The sequence below is a fragment of the Crocodylus siamensis genome, chromosome 9, assembly GCF_052110815.1.
Source record: "Crocodylus siamensis isolate JL-2025a chromosome 9, ASM5211081v1, whole genome shotgun sequence".
Classification (NCBI taxonomy): Eukaryota; Metazoa; Chordata; order Crocodylia; family Crocodylidae; genus Crocodylus; species Crocodylus siamensis.
In genome coordinates this window covers 48,288,430-48,307,847 of record NC_143403.1, presented here as the reverse complement: position 1 = coordinate 48,307,847, position 19,418 = coordinate 48,288,430, and the positions used below count along the sequence as shown (strand labels likewise).

Below are 19,418 nucleotides of genomic sequence, written 5' to 3'. Positions count from 1 at the left end.
ACAAGGTGCGGTTACCTTTCCTGACTGTGTCCTCACGTTGGCGGCCCATGTTCATCCTGGAATCCATAGTGACTCCAAGATCCTTTTCTGCCTCTGTGCTGACAAGAAGGGAGTTCCCCAACCTGTAGGTATGGTTCTGGTTCTTCCTCCCCAGGTGCAATACCTTGCACTTGTCAGTGTTGAAACCCATCCTGTTCTCATCCGCTCGCCCCTGTAACCTGTCCAGTTCTAGCTGCAGCCTGTCCCTCTCCTCTAGCATGCCCGCTTCTCCCCACATCTTAGTGGCATACGTGAATTTGAACAAGGTGTTTTTCACTCCCTTGTCCAAGTCACTGATGAAGAAGTTGAACAGTGTGGGCCCGAGGGCCAAGCCCTGCGGAACCCCACTGCCCACATCCCTCCAGGTCGAAAATGACCCATCCACCACCACTCTCTGGGTGCGGCCCTCCAGCCAATTTGTGACCCATCTGACTGTGTAGGCATCGACACCACAGTTGCCTAATTTTTTATTGAAAATGAGGTGAGAGACAGTGTCAAAGGCCTTCCTAAAGTCCAGAAAGACTATGTCTACTGCGACACCTGTGTCCAAGGATTTTGTGACCTGGTTGTAGAAGGCCACCAGGTTGGTTTGACAGGACCTGCCTCTAATGAACCCATGTTGGTTGCCCCTAAGCATAATCTACCCTGCTGGTCCCTCGCAGATGTGCTCCTGGATAATTTTCTCAAAGAGTTTCCCCAGGACCGAGGTAAGACTAACGGGCCTATGTTCTGTTACAAGTAGAGACCTACCAGATTCATGGCAGTTGCCTCCCAGTTTTGCAATCCGATTACAGCACCGGTTGCTATTTTCACTGCACAGCACAGCACCTTCCTCCCCACCCCTCTCCCCCCATGCCTCTGATTGGCTGAAGAGCCCCAGAAGTCCAGCCCTTCCCTGGAGATTGACAGGTGGAAATTGCAAATTTGGTAGGGTCCTACTTATGAGATGAGACTAGAAGAGCTTGGCTAGTTTATTGAAATGAAGTCTGAAAGTAGATATGACTGCTGTCTATAAGTACATCGGGATGTAAACACCAAGGTACAGAAGAACTGTTGAAACTAAAGGATGGTGTTAGCACAAGAACAAACTGGCTGTGAATAAATTCAGGGTTTGCATGAGAAGTTTTCTTCCAATCAGGTAGCTGAGGTTCTAGAACAGCTTTCCAATAGGAATAGAGGCTGTAAAAACATAATTTGTTTTAAGATGGAGTTTGATTAGTTATGAAAGGGATTATAATATGTAGTGGAATAGGGCAGTTTACTTACAGGTAAAAATGTAATGGGAGTAGTTTTTGGCTACTTTAATGTAGTGCAAATATAATTTATATGCATAAATGTTGACTGGCTCTGAGTACACTCAGTTCATAAGGGTTGAGAGACTTGGCTTGCCATGTGAAAGCACCTGCTCAAAGAGCAGCAGTTCAAGAAACGTATAGAATACCTAGGTGAAGTAGGAAAAATTAAAGATTGAAAATATGTGTATTGACCGTAATGACTGTGGCCAAGGCCGTCCCTTAGGTTGAGCGAATTGGGGAGATTGCCCCAGGCCCCGTGCTTTGGGGGGCCTTGTGGAGCTGGGCAGAGTGCTGCGGTGACTGCACTGCTGCCACTTGCTTCGTGTCCAGCCATTCGCGACCCCCCCTGCCACCACTGCTGGGGTCAATGGCCGCAGCAGCTTATTCAGATCTGGGATCGGAGGGGTGTGGGTTGATTTGCCCCAGGCCCCGCACCCTGCTCAGATCAGCTCTGACTGTGGCACATCTTTACTTGGAATATGGAGTCTGAGGTGGCTTCCTCATTTTGAGGTATATATACGTTCAGAGGATAACAATATAGAGAAAAACAGAAAAGGAACAGAACAGAATAGTATATGAGGGGTAGAGGTGCACTGATACATTGGTCTGATATTGGATTGGTACTGATATAAAGAAAATTGGCTGTATTGGAAATCGTCCCAATGGAGCCATTAATTTGGCCAATAAATGCCTGTGCTGCACGCAGCTGCAGCACAGCCTCGGGCAGTAAGGAGCAGAACCAGTAGCTTGGAAAGCTGCCTCCAGTTGGTAAATCCATTGTGGTGGAAGGGGAAGAGGGGAGGGAAGGGGCGTGAGGGAGGCAGATCAATGCCCCCTGTGGTGATGGAGGGGGCAGGGGCAGACACTGCCCAGATGGGTTGGGGTGTGTGGTGGAGCTGCAGCTAAGGGGGGGTGGCTTCCTCTACTACATGCACCCTGAGAGGGCATGGGGGGGTGTGTGCCCCCTCCCGGATTTGCCTGGGGTGGGCTGCAAGTTGGGGCCACTCAGGGCTCTTCTAGACGGGGGCTGGGCATGGAGCGGGTTCCAGCAGCGCTGGGAGGATGCTACATTCACCCAAAATTTTGCTGCAGCTCCACTCCTAGTGCCAGTGCATCTGTGCAGTGCAGCCCCGGCTCTTTCTGGCATGTGGGTGGAGGTGGGGCGTTGAACCAGCGCTATGCAGGGAGAGAGGCTGGCAGTGCCATTGGGAGCAGAGATGCAGCAAAATTTGGGGTGGATGCAGCATCCTTCCAGTGCTGCTGGTGCCCCCTCTGAGCCCAGCTTTTGCCGAAAAAGAGCCCTGCACCCACCAAGAAGAGCCTTGGGCCGTGCCTGCCCCTGCTTCCTCCCTCATCACAGGGAGCGTTGATCTGCCTCTCTGTTCCCCTTTCCATCCACCATCCCCTTCCACCACCACAGACTTACCAGGTGGAGGCAGCTATACTGGAAAGTGGATCGGTATCCACCTATATGCCTCCTTAAATATCAACTATCCGTATCGGCCCGCAAAGTCTCTGTCGGTGCACCCCTAATGAGGGGGCTTAAAGAGCAGAGTTGTTAACTCTGTGATTTCCAAGCAGTGATCCGGTTACTGTGTTTGCCCTTTTATTTAGGAGAACCTGTACACATCCAGGTCTCTAATTTCCAGTACACTTTGTCTTGCAATGAAGAGCAAAGAGGACTTTAAAAACCATTATTTTTATCTAGTTGCCTGCATGTATTGAAGGAAACACTTCAGATGCTGACAGGGTGGATTTTGAAAATATCTGAGTGACTTAGGCATGACTTGAAGTAGAACTTGAACTCTGAGACACTTAGGATGCAGCCAAGTTACATTTGTCATGCAGTTGGCCCCCTGAAAGTGTTCTACTGCCATGCCATAATACACATGTATGGCTGCAGAGTGCTTTTAAAGTGGTTGATTGTGCAACAGATTAATCCTTGTCAAATGATGGATCCAATGAAGGTGCTCCACTTCAGAGCACCTTAGGGGACTTGTATTCCCTAGGATTAATGTGTGATGCAATCACTCCCAGGGCTGTCTGGGGGGGGGTGGGGGGGAGGCAGGAGGGGGAGCGAGTTGCTGGTTGGGGTTTGCCTGGTCGGAGCTGGAGGGGTGGGGGTAGGTGGATGGGAACCCTTCAATTACTGCTCCCTCTCCCCAGAGCTCAGGCTGGGCAAACCCCAGCCAGCTGCTTGCTCCTCCTGCCCCTCCCCTCCTGTCACAGAATCATAGAAGTCGGGTCAGAAGGGATCATGTCCATCTTCAAGTCTGGCCCCCTGCCTGGGAGGGAGAAAAAACTGGACTCAAATGAGTCCAGCCAGGTAGGCACCAAGCCTCTTCTTAAAGATCCCCAGGGTAGGAGCCAGCACCACTTCCCTTGGAAGTTGGTTCCAGCTCCTAGCTGCCTTGACAGTGAAGTAGTTCTTGCGGATGTCTAATCTAAACCTACTCTCCAATAATTTGTGTCCGTTGTTCCTGGTCATGCCAGGGGGCGCTAGGGAAACAGTGTCTCCCCCAAACCCTTCTGGTCCCCCCTAGTGAGTTTATAGACAGTCACCAGGTCCCCCCATAGCCTTCTCTTGTGAAGGCTGAACAGGTTTAGGTCCCACGGTCTTTCAGTGTAGGGTCTGCCCTGTAGTCCCTGGATCATGCGGGTGGCTCTCCTCTGGATCCTTTCGATGTTGTCCTCATCCCTCCTGAAATGGGGCGCACAGAACTGGATGCAGTACCCCAGCTGTGGCCTGACCAGTGTCGCACAGAGGGGGAGGATCACCTCCCTGGCTCTACTTGAGATGCACCTGTGGATGCACGACAAGGTCTGGTTAGCCCTGCCAACCGTGACTTCGCGTTGTCGGCCCATGTTCATCTTGGAGTCAGTAATGACTCCAAGATCTCTTTCTGCCTCTGTGCTCTCAAGAAGGGAGTTTCCCATTCTATAAGTGTGCTGCTGGTTTCTACTGCCCAAGTGCAGCACCCTGCACTTGTCAGTATTGAAACACATCCTGTTTATGTCAGCCCACTCCTGTAACCTATTCAGATCTTGCTGGAATCTTTCCCTCCCTACTAGCATGCTCACCTTACCCCAAATTTTGATATCATCAGCGAATTTAAACAGGTTGCATTTCACCCCATAGTCCAAATCACTGATGAAGAAATTGAACAGCGCAGGCCCAAGGACTGAGCCCTGGGGGCCTCCACTGCCCACTTCCCCCCAGGTCGAATATGACCCGTCCACACCACCCTCTAAGTACGACCCTTGAGCCAATCTGCAATCCATCTGACTGTGTAGGCATCAGTGCCACAGTCGCCTAGTTTTTTAATGAGGATGGGGTGGGAGACGGTGTCAGAGGCCTTGCTGAAGTCTAGAAAGACAGCTATAGACAGCTGTGGATCTGGGAGTGAGGGGACAAGGCTGGGGGAGAGGGACGGCTCCTTGGGCTGGCTCCTGCAGGCAAGCTCAGTTCCTGTGTACCCCCACTGGCCCAACAGGTAAGCATCTGTTGGTTCGGGGGGTGGAGGGGTGGGCACTCTGACTCATGGTGCTTCATGTAAAGAGTCATGAGTTAGAGTGGGGGCCTGCACATCTGTCAACGCCCTCAGGTGCTTTTGAAAATCCCTCCCTGAGAAGCCAGCAAAAATATCATGCAAATAAAATAATATAATAAAATCTAATATAATATGATATTATGTTGATATAATAGCTGGTAATCCAAGGGAATCCAAATCTATTGAGTATCAATGGCATTTTGGACACTTAATGCACCGGTGCTTCTGGGGATCCTTCAGGTAGCTGGAAAATTTGTTTGACTATTGTGTGTGCAGGGAAAAAGAGGACAACTGAGCAATAGAAGTATGTGCACAAGAAAAGGATAATGGCACTGAAGAGGGGAAAGGGAGATTAAATATGAGGTATAAGATGACAAGATAACTTTCCAGAAAAACTTTCCACCACTGCTGCTGCCCTGCGTTGATACCCCTCCCCGCTCTGCATCTGGCCGCTGACTGAACCCCCACTCCATGTTCGGCTGCTCGCCTCTCCCCTCCTCCCCACCCCCGTTTCATGTTTGGCTAGTGTGCCGTGGGATGGAAAAAGCCGTGTAAGTGTGCCGTGGATGGAAAAGGTTGGGAGGAAACACTGAACTATTCTGCTGCGGGAATCTGGAGACCCTATCTCTTCCCCCCCTCACCCAGCCCTGCCTCCTTCATATAGCATAATACAGCTGGAGAGGTGTAAGTTTTATTAGATTTTTTTAAAAAGCATTTTGGATGCTATCTGTGGTCTAATTGATTAATGAGGTGTTTATCTTTGTGTTATGGATGCTTCTACATGGAACAGCATCACATTTTTCGTATGTTGATTCCTTTATGACTCCATGTATCCATGTCTATATTTGCATATGATCAGTTGACCTTTAAAATAGATAAATCGGCCTGTTTTTAGAGCAGTGACTTCTACAAGAACGATTGCAATATGCTTTCCTGATAACCTCTTATTTTTGTGCATTCCCAGGTTTCCAAAACATTCATCTTTTGCACTGAAATTTCCCATGCTCTCTTTGAAGCTAGTCCCCTGGGCAGCCAAGTGAGGGAGCAGTGTGGCGCCAGGAAGGAGTAACAAACCATGACGTGGGTGGTGGCTCATTGAGATGGCTATTTCCCAGAAATGGAGCAGCCTTTGGCTCTAGGTTTGACCCTTACTTTCACTGCATCAGAAACTTTCCCATCGCACTTGGTTTCCATCCATTTTATCCAAAGACTGTTATATGCAAGAAACTCTGGCTCAGCCTCAAAAAGGAGGACCTGTGTAATGCCTGACCTGTACTCTGGGGGTTAGTGCACTTTGCTGTGAGGTCAGTGATGGGCATTTCTGAGCTCACTAAACCAGCCCATAAGTAGCATCAAAAAGAGAAGGGTGCAAGAAATCTCTCTCTCTCTCTCTCCTCCCCCCACCCCTTTAATTTAAATGCCTAATAGAAAATCTGGACCATGGAACAAACAGCCCGACTTTGCTTCAGTCTGTTACCTTGACATTATAGTACACCCATAACAAGAGTATCGCACTGGGAACAATGGGAAACTTCATAAATACAGATTAAGTCTAACAAAAGCCCAATATCTGGCAAAATAGGGGATGATACCACTTCTAAATAACATAAAAGAAGGTGTTTATCAAGAAAAGAATGTTTATCAATGGCTCTTTCCCCACAAGGCCTCAGCTCCTCTGTAAACTGGTCTTTAGGCTTGTAGTAATTATTAATACCAGCACAGTCACTTAGCCTTGATTGGATAAATTAATGTGTCTGAGATAAGAGTGGATTTTTTGGGAGTTTAACAATGAAAGTTTTGGGGATGAGCCTACAGCATTTACTTATATGAGTATTCCTATTGAATTGGATAAAAATATTGTCAGTAGTACTTTTTGCAACATTGCTAAATGCAAGAAAATGAATTTCTGTAACACTCAAGACTACAGAAGGTTCTTTACAAATGGAAGAGTTGCAGTCTTTGTGTGCATGATCTTACAATCTAAATATTAGACAAGAGAGTAGCAAAAGGGCATGGGATAGAAAGATTAGTTATGCAAGTAAGGCAGGGGCGGGCGAAATACGACCTGCAGACCCGAGGCTGGGAGCGAGGCACCCACGTCTACACACAGCCCCAAAAATGTACCCTGTTGCCTTGCTCCCACCCTCATGGGAAGAAGAGCTCAGCAGGCCGTTTCCAGGTGGGGCTGCTGCAGCCCCCAGCACCTGATCCACTTCCCCAGTCTTCTGCTGGCTCTGAGCAGCAGGTAGGGAAGCAGTGGGGGCGGGGTTGTAGTTGGGTGGGAAATAATTGCCCGCCTCTGAAGTAAGGACTTCACTAGGAATTAGACTGGTGAAGAAAGAAACAGCAGTATGAACAGGGGTGGGGTGGGGTGGGGTGAGTTCAGGATAAGAAAATGAGCAGTTTCATGTGAAATCCAGTAAAACAAGCATTAAAAGCAACAGGAAATGGCTGTGCTATGAAGCTGATCAAACACTTCATTCTAGAGGGGCACTGATACTTTGGTCCCGTATCAGGTTGGCTCTGATATAAGTAAAATTGACTGTATTGGCAATTGGCTTTTTTTATCTGATGTGACCTATAATGCTCCGTGCATGGGTGCAGCTGCAGGGCAGCATGCAGGCAGCCAGGAGCACAGCCCAGCATCATGGAGAGCAGCTGGGTCTGGCTGGTAAGTCTGTTGTGAGGGAAGGGGCATCGGGGGTGGGGGCAGATTGAGGCCCCAGCGATGAGGGAGGGAGTGGGGCTCAGGCTGGGATAGGGGTAGGTACTGTATAGCTGTGGCAGAGCGCAGGATGGAGCTGTGAGTGGCTTGTCCAGGGGGTGGCCCCTGCCACTGCACACACCCCAGGAGGGCATGGGGGGGGCATGTGCCCCTGGATCTGTGCACAGGGCAAGGGCAGGCAGCTGCTGAGGCAGGGGGATGGTGCTGGGCTCTTCCCGGTGTGGGGCTGAGCTGGGCTGTGCTTGTGATTGCTGGCGGTGGTGCTGGGAGGGGGGCTACGGTAAATTTTGGCATGGCTGCAGCCCCCCCTGTAGTCCCCATCCCAGCACCACTGTGACCCATCCCAAGTGCAGTCAAGTTCACCTCCCCATCGGGAAGAGCCTGTTGCCACCATGGTCCCAGCCCACAGAGGCAGCCTGCCTTCATCCCGTGTGCAGATCCAGGGGCACGTGCCCCCCCATGCCCTCCTGAGGTGCATGCTGTGGTCGCCCCCTTGCCCGCACCCCACTAATGAGCTGCTCATGGCTCCATCCTGCCCTTCCCCTGGCTGTGCAGTACCTGTCCCTGACCCAGCCCCACTCCCTCCTTCACTGCAGATCCTTGAGTTGCCCCCTTCCCTCCCCCCTCGCCCCTTCCCCACAACAGACTTACCAGCTAGACGCCACTCTCCACACTGCCCAGCTGCATATTGGAATCAGATTGGTATTGGCTGATATGACTCATTAAAAATCAGCCATCAATATTGGCTCAAATTCTCTATTGGTGCACCCCTACTTCATTCTAAACTGTATGTGTTGGATTATTTTCCCTTTTGGGAAACTCCTAGCTTTCAGAGTTCAGCCCTGTTTGGTAAGCTGGTTGATTTCCTTTGCAGTTGCTACAGAATTTTTTTAAAACAGGATAATACACCATTAGCAACAAATAGTACATGTTCAGCAGCAGTATTTTTGTGGGGAGGTGGGGAGTTGATATAAATGTAGATCCAGAGGATTTATGTTCCTTGTTTTTTGTTGTTATGCAGGACACAGGCCGAAATGGCTCACACCTGTCGCGGAACCATCAACCTGTCAACAGCTCACATTGATACGGAAGACTCTTGTAACATCGTCCTTTCCAGTGGGGGAAGGACATACCATCTAAAAGCAAGCTCAGAAGTGGAGAGGCAACGATGGGTCACTGCTTTAGAGCTGGCTAAAGCAAAAGCAATCCGCATGAGGAACAACCAGTCAGGTAGAGTGCATATTAGCGCTCCAGTGTGGAACTGGCTGATTTATGTAACTATACATTAAAATCTTTCTGTTATATCTCCTGAACTGTGGAGAAATGGACCTTATTAGATGAATATATTCTATTGTAAGGGACGTGAAGCTTGTAAATATCCATTTTAAAGAGACAGATTTCAATTGTGCCATGCAAGAGTGCCATGTGTGGGGTTTTGGGGCATACAGCAGTGAGCCATTTTGACAAAGCTCTTGATAATGCCAGTGTAAATGTACACTGTATTTGTAATGAGTTAGTAAGCAGCACAACTTGAGATAGTTAATGGAAAGGCAGGACTTGCATGCCTTTGTTCTGAAGAATGTGGGTTGGTCATCATGGCTTTTGAATATTTCAAAAAGTACTTTAAACACAGCTGTGAGTAGGACTCTAAGGAGCAGCAGTTCATATTAAAAAGCAAGAGCAACATGTTTGTGCCCTAATAATAGCCTGTTTAGGATAGCTGCACAATGTATAATCTCTTGATGAATGAAATCTGAAAGTAGTTCAGCTGCTGAAACATACACTCAAAAATCTTCTGTAAGTGTGGTATAAAGGCTTTGTCAGCATGCATTTGTGACAGTTGCATTACTTAAGTGTCAATTAAACCTTTACTTATATAAAAATGTAGTAATAGTACATATTTATAACAGGCACTGGATTTTAGAAATGTTTGGAAGTTTAAAACTTTTTAGGGATTATGTTTTTGTCTTTGCCACCAGTAAATCTAGGTGCAAGTCGTAGAAGATGACAGAAAAATATAAATCTTGGAAAAAGCAAGTCATTCACTGATCCTAGGCTAAATATTGTGTGAAAGCTTGGGTGTTTCACCTTTTGGAAATCACAGCAGTATAAGGCAAATGAAGGATACTCCTAATTTAGAGAGGATAGGACACGTTTGTGGGCCCCAGATTTAAAGTTAAAAACAGTTTTGCAGAGTCCCGTAAGGTCTGTTAGGAACAGTGTGGATGAGTCAGTGAAAAGTGTCCATTACAGGCCATTTAGTTCATCACAAGCTACAGCTTGGGGTACTCTGTTTCCCTTGTTGGAAGTGCCTTGTTTAGACCTAACATACACAAGTTTTGTGTTGCGTCTCAGGGTCCCGAGACATTTTAGGGGTCATGTTTATGGCAGAAGGCTGAAATAGTCCAAGCCCACTGTGCATTTGCTGCCTCTGGAAATGGAAACAGTATAGGTAAATTAGCATGGCAGTTTACTAAGGCTAATTAGTTCTGGTGAGAAGCAAGGCTTGCTAGCTGGGATGTAGTGCTGTGCTAATAGGAATGTACTGCTTCTGGTTTTGGAGTCAGCAATAGACTTCGAGTGTGTCATAACCTTAAGCTGACAGACATACATTTGAAGTGCTCCAAATTGTGTTCCAGTCTGAAGCATTTCAAATTCAGAGAGCTTCAGTGGTACACGAATATATGACCCTCAACCATGCTTTAAAATTGCCATGATGACAGTAGTAGCAGTACCCTTCAGCCGGGGGTTATGATAGAGGATCGTCTGGTTCTCTGACATCCCCTAGTGGTCTGCTTGCATAAGCTACCAGAGCCTAGGGAGATTGAAGGCTTGGAGAGAGAGTCCTTGCGTGTCTCTTGGCCTCTGGAGATCCCCCAAGGACAGCTGAGCACACGAAAGTGATCACTGGCTCTTTGCCTTGCTTTTCTTCTTTCACTCCCATGGCGGGGAGGGAGCAGAACACTGTGAGATGCTGGATGACCGAGCAACTCCCTCGTGCACTCTGTGGAGTGTACAGACATTTCAAGAAGTTCCTCCAATGAAAGTGCTTCAGAGGTGTTCCTCATTTTTTGAGGTTCTCTTTTTAAGTACTTTAGCCATTTCTGAAGCACTTCTTGAGCCAGGAATGTCTGTATGTTCACTGTTTGGAGCACTTCAAACAGGGCTTAAATGGAGGTAAGGTGTGAGCTGGTTTGTATCTGATTGACATTAGCTTAATCTTCTGGGATTTTGTCCATGCTTGAACTGTCTTTGCATAGAATCTGGAATGGATTGCAGGATGACTCATGGGAGGGTGCAGAAATCTGTGTTTTGTTATTCCAAAATCCTGGATTGTGCCCCTTAAATCTGCTAAAGCAGGGTGGTCCAGCTAGCTGCATGTGGACCACATGTGGCCCAGAAGGGGTTAAATTGTAGGCCCAGGGCTCCCGCCTGGTCACTGTTCCCCCTATTGCTCTGCAGAAGCAGGCAGGGTCCCCATGCTCCCTCTCCCTCTGGCTTCCCCACCCCAGTGGGTGGGATGGTGCAGTGCAATGCAGCCTACAGTGTTGGGGGAGCCTGCCACCTGGAGTGTCTGAAAAGCCCAATGCAGCAGGGGAACCCATGGCTGGGGAGCTTCAGGTGAGGGCACAGGGTTCATTGGGTGGGGAGCACCTGAGCATTTGGTGCAGGGCAGTGGATCATGTGATCTGCAGGCCCCACTAATATGATCTGTGGGGCATGTGGCCCTTGGCTGCTTAAGTTGTCCAGCCCTGTGATAAAGAAAGGAGCCCTCCATATAAAGCTGCTCTGTGGGGCCTGGTTGGAAGTGAATGGTTGTCAGTTGTATAGGCTGGGCTGGGCAGTGTATAGCCATGTGTTTGGTTTGTACAGGAAGAGGCACATGGCATCCCATTTGACACCACTGAACTCTTTTGGCATGTGATACAGTCTGGGTCCCCCTCACTGGCTGCCTCTGGGAGCAGTCTAGACCAAGAAGCATGCAGTAGTGCCATGCTGCCAAGAACTGGTAGTGCCCACTAAGGCACTGAGGACATGGATCATCCTGATCTGGGTGGTCTCTGTGGCTTTTGCCACCTTTTGGAGAGAATCTTGCAAGTACATTGCGTGGAGAGGTCACCTCTTGAGCATTCTCCTGTTGGCTTGCAGGCAGGCGATATCTAACCTGGTTTAGGAATGTAGCAGAAACGTTTCCCTTGGGAATTACATGCTGAGCATACCACACTATAATGCACCCAGGTGTGTGGAGGAGCTTTTGTGGAGGGCTCTGGGTGGAGTACGTGTCTGTGCCTGGGAAAAAAGGCAGGTTTATTCCTCCTCCAGAGGCTGGGAGATGCTGAAATGGTTAAATAGGTCTCTGGGCAGTTAATGCTAGATTAATCACCTGTAAGATCATTTGAGTGACTCCAAACCAATATGTCAACTGTGATTACAAGCAGATGCACCACTGTTTGTGAGAAGGTGCCCCGAGTGAGATGAAGGGATTCTGCTGCTTTTCTCTTGGCATTCGCAATTACCCATAGCACTGTTGAGACTTTTTAGTGACAAAAACATTGATTTGTGAGTGGTGTTTCTGGGTTTATTTATAATACATAAACTCCCAAAAAGCAATCATTAGAGAAATGGATACTTTGAGAAGAGCACTAAAAATCCCCAAGTGCTTAAGATGCTACTGATGAATGAGGTGTAAATATTTAGCTAGGGAGCTCGCAGATGCTGAAAATTTTCCATGATATTAGGCAGTGATCCCTAGGGATTTATTCCTGATCATGGAGGACCACTGGGCCTAAGGCTTCCCCACAGTTGGGAAAGGTACTTTGAGCAAGTCAGCATGTTGTGGGGTTCACTTTGATTCAATAGAAATAAAATGCTGTTTTAGCATGACGCAGAAAAGGACTCTACCCCTGTTTTGCAGTGGTAGAGATGGGTCATGTTTTGTCAAGATCTAAAACTAAAAATAAAAGAGAACAAGCAGCCCAGACTGGGGGCCATAGCCCTCAGAGACAGCAGTTCGTTCTTGCTTGTTTCACAGTAATCTGTAGTACGTTCAGTTTAAATACTTCAGAGTAGCAAGGAAAGTCTCCCCTTAGTGGCTAGTAGGCTGTAGCAAGCAAACTGTTATCCTTTTATGGACACTGTTTGCAGATCTTTTTAATTAATCATGTTTTACAAATAGGGCTTTGTTACAGCTATCCTGCTGTTCCCAATGCCTGTAGTTTGCTCTCAGTTTGGATTTAATGCATGCATTCATTGTGCAGTAGCAGGAGCCTACTTGTCCTGAGTGTATTCCACAGTTGCTTATTTCTTTCTCTCTTCTCTGGAAATATCTAAAACCTTCTTTTCACTTTTCTTTAATTCCTAGGAGGTGCTGGGAGCAGGGGAACAAGCACTGCTTTCTCTAAGTGTGATGATTCAGGGCCACATCACCCCAAGGGCTTTCTGACTGGTGGTAAAAGATTGTGTTTAATGTATGATAGGGTTGATAAAGTAGATTAGCCCCACACCTAATGCCTGCGATGACTGCCTGAGAAAGTAGCTGACAATGGTGGTACCATGTTGCTCTTTTTTTGTGTAGCTTTCTTGAAACAAGCAAACAAAACTACTATATGATTCATCTCGAACTAAGATTATACATAGGCATCAGAGAGTGGAGGAGGATTCAAAATTGTGCCCTTCTGTTGCAGTGATGGTGAAGCTAACAATCCATATATGAAAAGCATAGTATGTGGTGCTGAGCCATCTGCTCTTGAGAGATTTTAGTTACCAAAGAGGATTTTTTTTTTGCCTTCTGTCATATATACAATAAAACCCTCAAGTCCATTTAAGTATATTTTAATTTTTCATTCATAGATATGGGGGAGTTGCATGCAAGTATTCCTGCTGGCAGTGATGGGTATTCTCTGGCTACATCCCTTGCTACTTATATGAGAAACTTAAGGGGTAAGTTTACAACATTGATGTTATGTGACACAAATGAGAATCTTTCAAGAAAGATTCTTGAAGCACTTTTTTCTGATCTGAAGCCTTATAACTGTCCCATGAGGTAAGTCCATTTCACTGATGGAGAGACTGAGTCAGAGAGATTAAGTTTCCTACGGTTACTCCAGTGAATCCGTGAAAATGGAAGTGATAAACTGTGGGGATCCTGTCTCCTGGCAGTTTGTTTTGATTACAAGATGACACTTTTTGAACCTGACCAGTTTATGGACGAGATCACATGTGGTGGTTTCCTGTGATGGCAAGCACTAAACTAGATACAGGTCCAGTGAGTCTGTTTCAGTCCTGTGTTCTGCTAACAAACTAGAGTCTGTATTTTAGTTCAGTCTATAGAATGGAGCTTAAATTCCAGTGAAAATAAGACATCTGAAACAATTCACATTTTATGATGACAACATTAGAAGACCCAGTTTATCTATCATGTGACTAGTTTTCACTGAAACCAGCAAGAACTGTACCCATTTATACCAAGGTTGGTTTTTTCCATTACTGTTTACAAATGGCAATTTATCCTTGTTCTGATAATAACAGGATTTCTAATTACCCTCTGTTTGCATCACTGTCCTGAATAATTGCAGCCTTTAGTATTATTTTACCATATTGTTTTCATGTCACCCCTTGTATTTTTGTCAGCTTACATTTAGCCTGTCAAGGCAGCTTTCAAATTCTGCACAATCCAGCAATACTGGGCATTTCTATGAAATATGACATGGAAGCTTAGCTTGGCAGCTTGTGAAGAGGAGCTGGTGTTCAGCAAGGCTGGTCCCATGTCATGATGGTTCATTCAGTAACAGCTGTGAGGGTCTCCACCTTCATGCCTGGGTAGGAAAGTGAATTTGTTAGTCCATTGAAATCAGTGCAAAGGATACAATGCTCTCTTCTTTAACTCTGTCCTTCTCATTTATACAGGCATTGCACTTTAATGGTTGGAGATAAGAATAGTGGAAGGAGACTATTTAAGAATATAGTGATAGGTGTATTAGAAACACCTCCAGCAGAATGCATCAAACTTCTCTGTCACTGTCTTTCTCTTATACTCAGATAGTTTTCTTTTCCTTGTGCCTGAGTTTTTGCTTTCTGCATGGAACTATGTGATAGCAGTTCTGTCCTTCTGGCGCTTTACTGTATAGGAGATTCTCTCTTAAAGAAATTTCTAATTTCTTTTCTTCCTCATTTTCTTTTTCTCTCCATAGCATAGAATCATAGAAAATTAGGGTTGGAAGGGACCTCAGAAGGTCATCTAGGCCAACCCCCTGTTCAAAGCAGGACCATCCCTAACTAGATTGTCTTAGCCAAAGCCTGGTTTAGCCGGATCTTAAAACCCTCCAAAGATGGAGATTACACAGGCTCTCTCAGTAGCCTGTTCCAGTGCTTTACTACCATCCTAGTGAGAAAATTCTTCTTAATATCTAACCTAAACTTCTGTTTCTGCAACTTGAGACCATTGCTCCTTAGATTCATAGATTCTAGGGTCATAGTTTCATAGTTAGTAGGATTGGAAGGGACCTGAGCAGATCATCAAGTCCGACCCCCTGCCATGGGCAGGAAAGAAAGAAATCTGGGGTCAAACGACCCCAGCCAGGTGATTACCTCCTTTTGAAGACCCCCAGGGTAGGAGTGAGCACCACTTCCCTTGGAAGTTGGTTCCAGATCCTAGCTGCCCTGACTGCGAAGTAGTGCCTCCTGATGTCAGTTATAAGGCTTCTTATCAGAAGCCTCGATCTCTCCTTGTAGGGCTTTGCCTGCAGGCCCCTATCCATACAAGTGGCCGTCCTCTGTTGAACCTCATGAGATTTCTTTTGGCCCAATCCTATGTCACTGAATCCTAGCCCTACTCTCCAGCATATCTACTACACCCCCCAGCTTGGTGTCATCTGCAGACTTGCTGAGGGTGCACATCTATGCCATCTTCCAGGTCATTGATGAAATCATTGAACAAAAACGGCCCCCGGACCAACCCCTAGGGCACTCCACTTGATACCAGTTGCCAACTAGACACAGCCTTTGATTTTTACCTCTGATCCCGATGCTCCATTCAGTTTTCTGTCCACCTTACAGTCCATTCATCCAGCCCATACTTCCTTAGCTTGCCTGCAAGAATGTTGTGGGAGACTGTCAGAAGCCTTGCTAAAATCAGGGTGTATCACATCCACTGGTCTCCTCATGTCTACAGAGTCAGTCATCTCATCATAGAAGGCAGTCAGGTTGGTCAGGCATGACTTGCCCTTGGTGAATCCATGATGACTTTTCCTAATCGCCACCTTCTCCAACTGCTTAGAAATGGATTCCTTGAGGATCTGCTTCATAATTTTTCCAGGGACCGAGGTGAGACTGACTGTTCTATAGCTCCCTGGATCCTTCTTCTTCCCTTTCTTAAGTGTGGGCACTATGTTTGCCCTTTCCAATAATTTGGGACCTCTCCTGATCACTATTAGTTGTCAGAGATGGTGGCCAATGGCTCTGCAGTCGCATCAGTTCAACTCCCTGAGCACTCCTGGGTGCATCCCATCCAGCCCCATGGTCTTGTATATGTCCAGCTTTTCTAAATATTTTCTAACCTGTTCTTTTGCCACTATTGGCTGCTCACCTTCTCCCCGAACTGTGCTGTCCGGTGACGTAGTCTGAGAGCTGACCTTGCCTGTGAAGACTGAGGCGAAAAAGGTATTGAACACTTCAGCCTTTTCTGCATCCTCTGTCTCAAGTTTGCCTCCCCCATTCAGTGGGGGACCCACACTTTCCCTGATCCTCCTCTTGCTACCAACATACTTCTAGAAACCCTTCTTGTTCCCCTTCAGATCCCTTGCTAGCAGCAACTCCGGTTGTGCTTTGGCCTTCCTGACTTCATCCCTGCATGGCCAAGCAATGCTCTTATATTCTTCCCTAGTTATTTGTACAAGTTTCTACTTCTGATAAGTTTCCTTTTTCTGATTTAGTTTACTGAAGAGTTCCCTGCTAAGCGAAACTGGACTTCTACCATACTTGCTGGTCTTCCTGGTCATTGGGATGTTTTGTTCCTGCACTCTTCATAAGGCTTCTTTAAAGTACAATTAGCTCTCCTGCTGGATTCCTCTCTGGCTTCCCAGGGGATCCTGCCTGTGAGTTTCCTGAGCAAGTCAAAGCCTGCTTTTCTGAAGTCCTGGGTTCTTACTCTGCTGCTTTCCTTTCTTCAGGATCCTGAACTCAATCATCTCCTGGTCACTGCTGCCCAATTTGCTATCCACTACTACATTGCCCACCAATTCTTCCCTGTTTATGAGCAGCAGGTCAAGAAGAGCACGGCCCCTAGTTGGCTGCTGCAGCACTTGCACCAGGAAGTTGTCCTTGACACACTCCAAAATCTTCCTGGATTTCCTGCACACTGCTGTAGTGGCCTCGCAGCAGCTGTCAGGATGATTGTCGTCCCCCATGAGAACCAGGTCTTGTTATGGGGAAACTTGTGCCAGCTGTTTGAAGAAAGCCTCATCCACCACTTCCTCCTGGTCTGGTAGTCTGTAGCAGACACCCACCATAGCATCACCTTTGTTGCTTTTCCCCTCTTTCCTTAACCCAGAGACTCTCAATAGGCCTATCTCCAGTTTCATAGTGGAGCTCTGAGCAATCATACAGCGGAACTCCTCCTCCTCTTCTCCCCTGCCTGTCCTTCCTGAACAGTTTGAACCCATCCATGACAGTGCTCCAGTCATGCGAGCTCCCACCAAGTCTCTGTTATTCCAATCACATCACAGTTTGGTGACTGCAAGGACTTTTGGTTCTTCCATCTTGTTTCCCAGGCTCCGTACATTTGTGTACAGAGACCCGAGGTAACTAGTCAATTGCCCTGATTTCTCAGGACGTATGAGAGTACGTCTTCTCTTGGCACCTCCTTCTTGCTTTTCCTCCAGGTCTTCTGCTTCCCCACTTACCTCAGGGCTTTGGTCTCCATCTCACAGCGAGCCTAGTTTAAAGCCCTTGTCACTAGGTTAGCGAAGATGCTCTTCCCTCTCTTTATCAGGTAGATCCCATCTTTTTCCAGCGATCCTTCTTCCTGGAACAACATCACATGGTCAAAGAAGCCAAAGCCCTGCTGGCGACACCACTTGCGCAGCCATGTATTGATCTGTAGGATGCAACCGCTCCTGCCTGGCCCCTTTCCTTTGACTGGAAGGATTAACAGGAACATGACCTGAGCCCTGCACCCTGCACCCCTTCACCCTTGTATCCAGAGCCCTATAGTAGTGAAATATGTTTTATTCCAGGCTGGGGGGGAAGACTGGAAATACAGTTTCAATGTTCTGTTATGTTTTTGAAAGAAGAGCTCTCATCCTAACTGCAGGAAACATTGGAGGTTAATGACATCAGGTTTAATGCATCCCTTGTTTCTGTTGGAGATGGAAATGGAATTCGTATGGGATTCCAGGCTAGCAGTTGTTGTTCAGTGTTGAGTCTGATTCCAGCCCCTGTAGAATTGGTTCCGTTTTCTTTTTCCTATTGGACGTGAAGGTGAGCCTATAACCAGTGCCAGCTTTCTTGCACCTATGTGAGCTTCCTTGTGCAGGAGAATCCAAGTGTTTCATGGCTGAAGGTAGTGGTTCTGAGGCCCCTTTTGTCACTGGGTACATTTTAGTTCTTGATATCTACGAGAGAGAGAGACAGTTAGTTCAGTGGCTGAAATGCTACTGCTAGTTTATAAAAAGCAGATTTAGATGTTCTGCCTCAGGAACCGGAAATCAGCAATTGTTTGCAGATGCCCTCATCTCTTGGATTGAACTTGAAAAAGAAGAAGAGTCCTATCTTAAGATAGAATATACTTGAATAAAACCATGCTTGTTTCATACATGGGGAATAACCCTGCTGTTCATCTTGTCTGTTTTGTTTAGATCACTGACAGTCTGATCTGCTAATCTAGAATTATATAAAACCCTCTAATTCCTTTTAAAAACGCTAACATTCTGCCAATCCTGAAACTCCTACAGCATTTCACATTGTAACTGTTTCTTATACTGAACAATACAGTACTGGCTCATCTGGTTTTTGGGAGTAGGATTTTAATATTTCCCGACATGACATCAAATATGAGTTAGTGTTCTCTTTTCCTGGAAGTAAACATGTTTTGTTTTTGTAACAACCAGGATAAGATGTCTTCCCCATTTTTGCTGATAGGAAGACTAGAGAGAAAATAAGGGGAGATGCACCCTGAACATACTGAGTTGTTGAACTCTTGCCTTCATTGCAAGGAAATGAAGAATTGCAAGGACATATTAAAGGATCTGTTGATAAAGAGCAGTTAAAGGGCATACATAAAAATGAACAAAACAAGTCGTAACGTCTGAAGGGGATTAACTAACAAACCTATTGCATAATGGGCAATGAATTGTGGAATGCAAAGGGTAATAGAAGACTGGATGCCAGAAATATGCTTTTGGAAAGTTTACCACTCTTGGTGGTTTGCCATCTGGTAAGTTTAGTTTCTTTCCTTGGAAAAATAATGGGAAAATGTTAAAATGGTTAAGCTATACCTGGATGATAAATAGGTCCATAGACTTTTGCGGCACAAAACTTGAGACCAACAGAATAATTTTTTTAATAGAATTACAAAGCTAAGAGAGGAATGGAAAGCTATTCTTAATATCTCTGGAGGTTAGTTATTACTTTATTACAAGTACTAGGAAACATGTAACAGAGAACAAGCCTGGGCTAGTTGATGACTGACTGGCTGATATCCTTATAACTTGAGTTTTGGATTCCCTGCTCCTGACTCTGTGACAGTGCAGAATTAAAATGCACTCCCAGGGCTAGGGTTTGTGAAGGAAAATAAAGGGAAGCATTCTTGTG

The 19,418-nt window shown here is 46.4% G+C and overlaps 1 protein-coding gene across 3 annotated transcripts in view; it reads left to right on the top strand.

The window, feature by feature from the left end:
• Positions 1–19,418, top strand: part of OSBP2 (oxysterol binding protein 2) — a 341,188-nt gene that overhangs the window by 57,452 nt on the left and 264,318 nt on the right. Inside the window, exons 1-3 of one of the 3 annotated variants that reach the window (XM_090061929.1) lie at positions 5,909–6,024; positions 8,632–8,840; positions 13,461–13,550. In XM_090061929.1, the coding sequence (XP_089918055.1) occupies positions 8,645–8,840; positions 13,461–13,550 (286 nt within the window). In that variant the 5' untranslated portion in view covers positions 5,909–6,024; positions 8,632–8,644. Of the gene's footprint in view, positions 1–5,908; positions 6,025–8,631; positions 8,841–13,460; positions 13,551–19,418 lie in introns of those variants that run through there. The other 2 variants (XM_090061927.1, XM_090061928.1) reach the window with 2 other exon arrangements.